This window comes from Sclerotinia sclerotiorum, genomic scaffold (genome assembly GCF_000146945.2).
Source record: "Sclerotinia sclerotiorum 1980 UF-70 scaffold_22 genomic scaffold, whole genome shotgun sequence".
Classification (NCBI taxonomy): Eukaryota; Fungi; Ascomycota; class Leotiomycetes; order Helotiales; family Sclerotiniaceae; genus Sclerotinia; species Sclerotinia sclerotiorum.
Window position 1 is genome coordinate 587,823 of NW_001820814.1, and position 918 is coordinate 588,740.

General features: G+C 45.8%; 1 protein-coding gene across 1 annotated transcript; it reads left to right on the forward strand.

Moving 5' to 3' along the window:
- Positions 1-472, forward strand: SS1G_12889 (hypothetical protein; the record flags this gene model as incomplete). The annotated part of the gene is made up of 3 exons (XM_001586261.1): positions 1-62; positions 116-407; positions 464-472. The coding sequence occupies 3 exons, from the start codon at positions 1-3 to the stop codon at positions 470-472; spliced, it is 363 nt and encodes a 120-aa protein (XP_001586311.1).
- Positions 473-918: the final 446 nt, after the last annotated feature.

Consider the following 918-nt stretch of genomic DNA (forward strand, 5'->3'; position numbering starts at 1 on the left):
ATGCAGTTCAACATCCTCGCCCTTACCATTGCCGCCATGGCCTCCGTCGCAGTTGCCACTGAGTAAGTTTTTGAGACTGTAAATCTAGATCGAACAATATTAACAATATTCACAGGACTGTCACCGTCTACGCTTGCCCAAGTTCAACTGGTATCTCCAGCTCTGCTCCCTCCTCTGGATCTTCCGCTGGAGAATCCTCTGGTATCACCACCGGTGCTGGATCTTCCTCTGGCGAATCCTCCCCATCCGGTGTTGCTGCACCCAGTGGAGTTGCTGCCCCAACTGCCTCCTCCGGTGTCGTTACCTCCCCAAGCGGAACCAGCTCGCCAATTGCTTACGCTACTGGTGCTGCTGGTCACGTCCAAGTTTCCGCTTTCGGAATGGTTGTTGTTGGTGCCGTTGCTCTTGTAAGTTTTCCTTCTATACCTCCTACTCTTATATCCAAACTAATATCTTCAATCAGTTCATCTAAATTCCTTGATCGAGTATCAAATGGCGTCGAGATCTTTAATGATGGCGTCTACACTTCTTTTCGATAATGCGGCCTAATGACATACCTTTTTCTTCTTTCGTAACTCAGCGACGAGATACCCGATATGTGATCTACACTTGCAAATCCGCAGGTTAGATGGCTGATTTGGTTCAATGACGGAGCTGCTGGACTTTTTACAGAGGGTGGATGAGGCTTTGACATCGACTTCTCTTGTACATATGATACTTCATTGCAAACCTATTAAATCAACAAGACTGTCGATATGCAGAGCTGTGAATACTAAAAATTTGATAACCTCATTCTTTGATTCGTGTCGTGACTCTTGTAATGAAAATTTCACTTCACCTTTTGACAGCATGTGAGCTCTTCAGTATCTCATGTCATACCCCTTGGGTCTTGAGATCGTCGAAGTACTAATGATCATC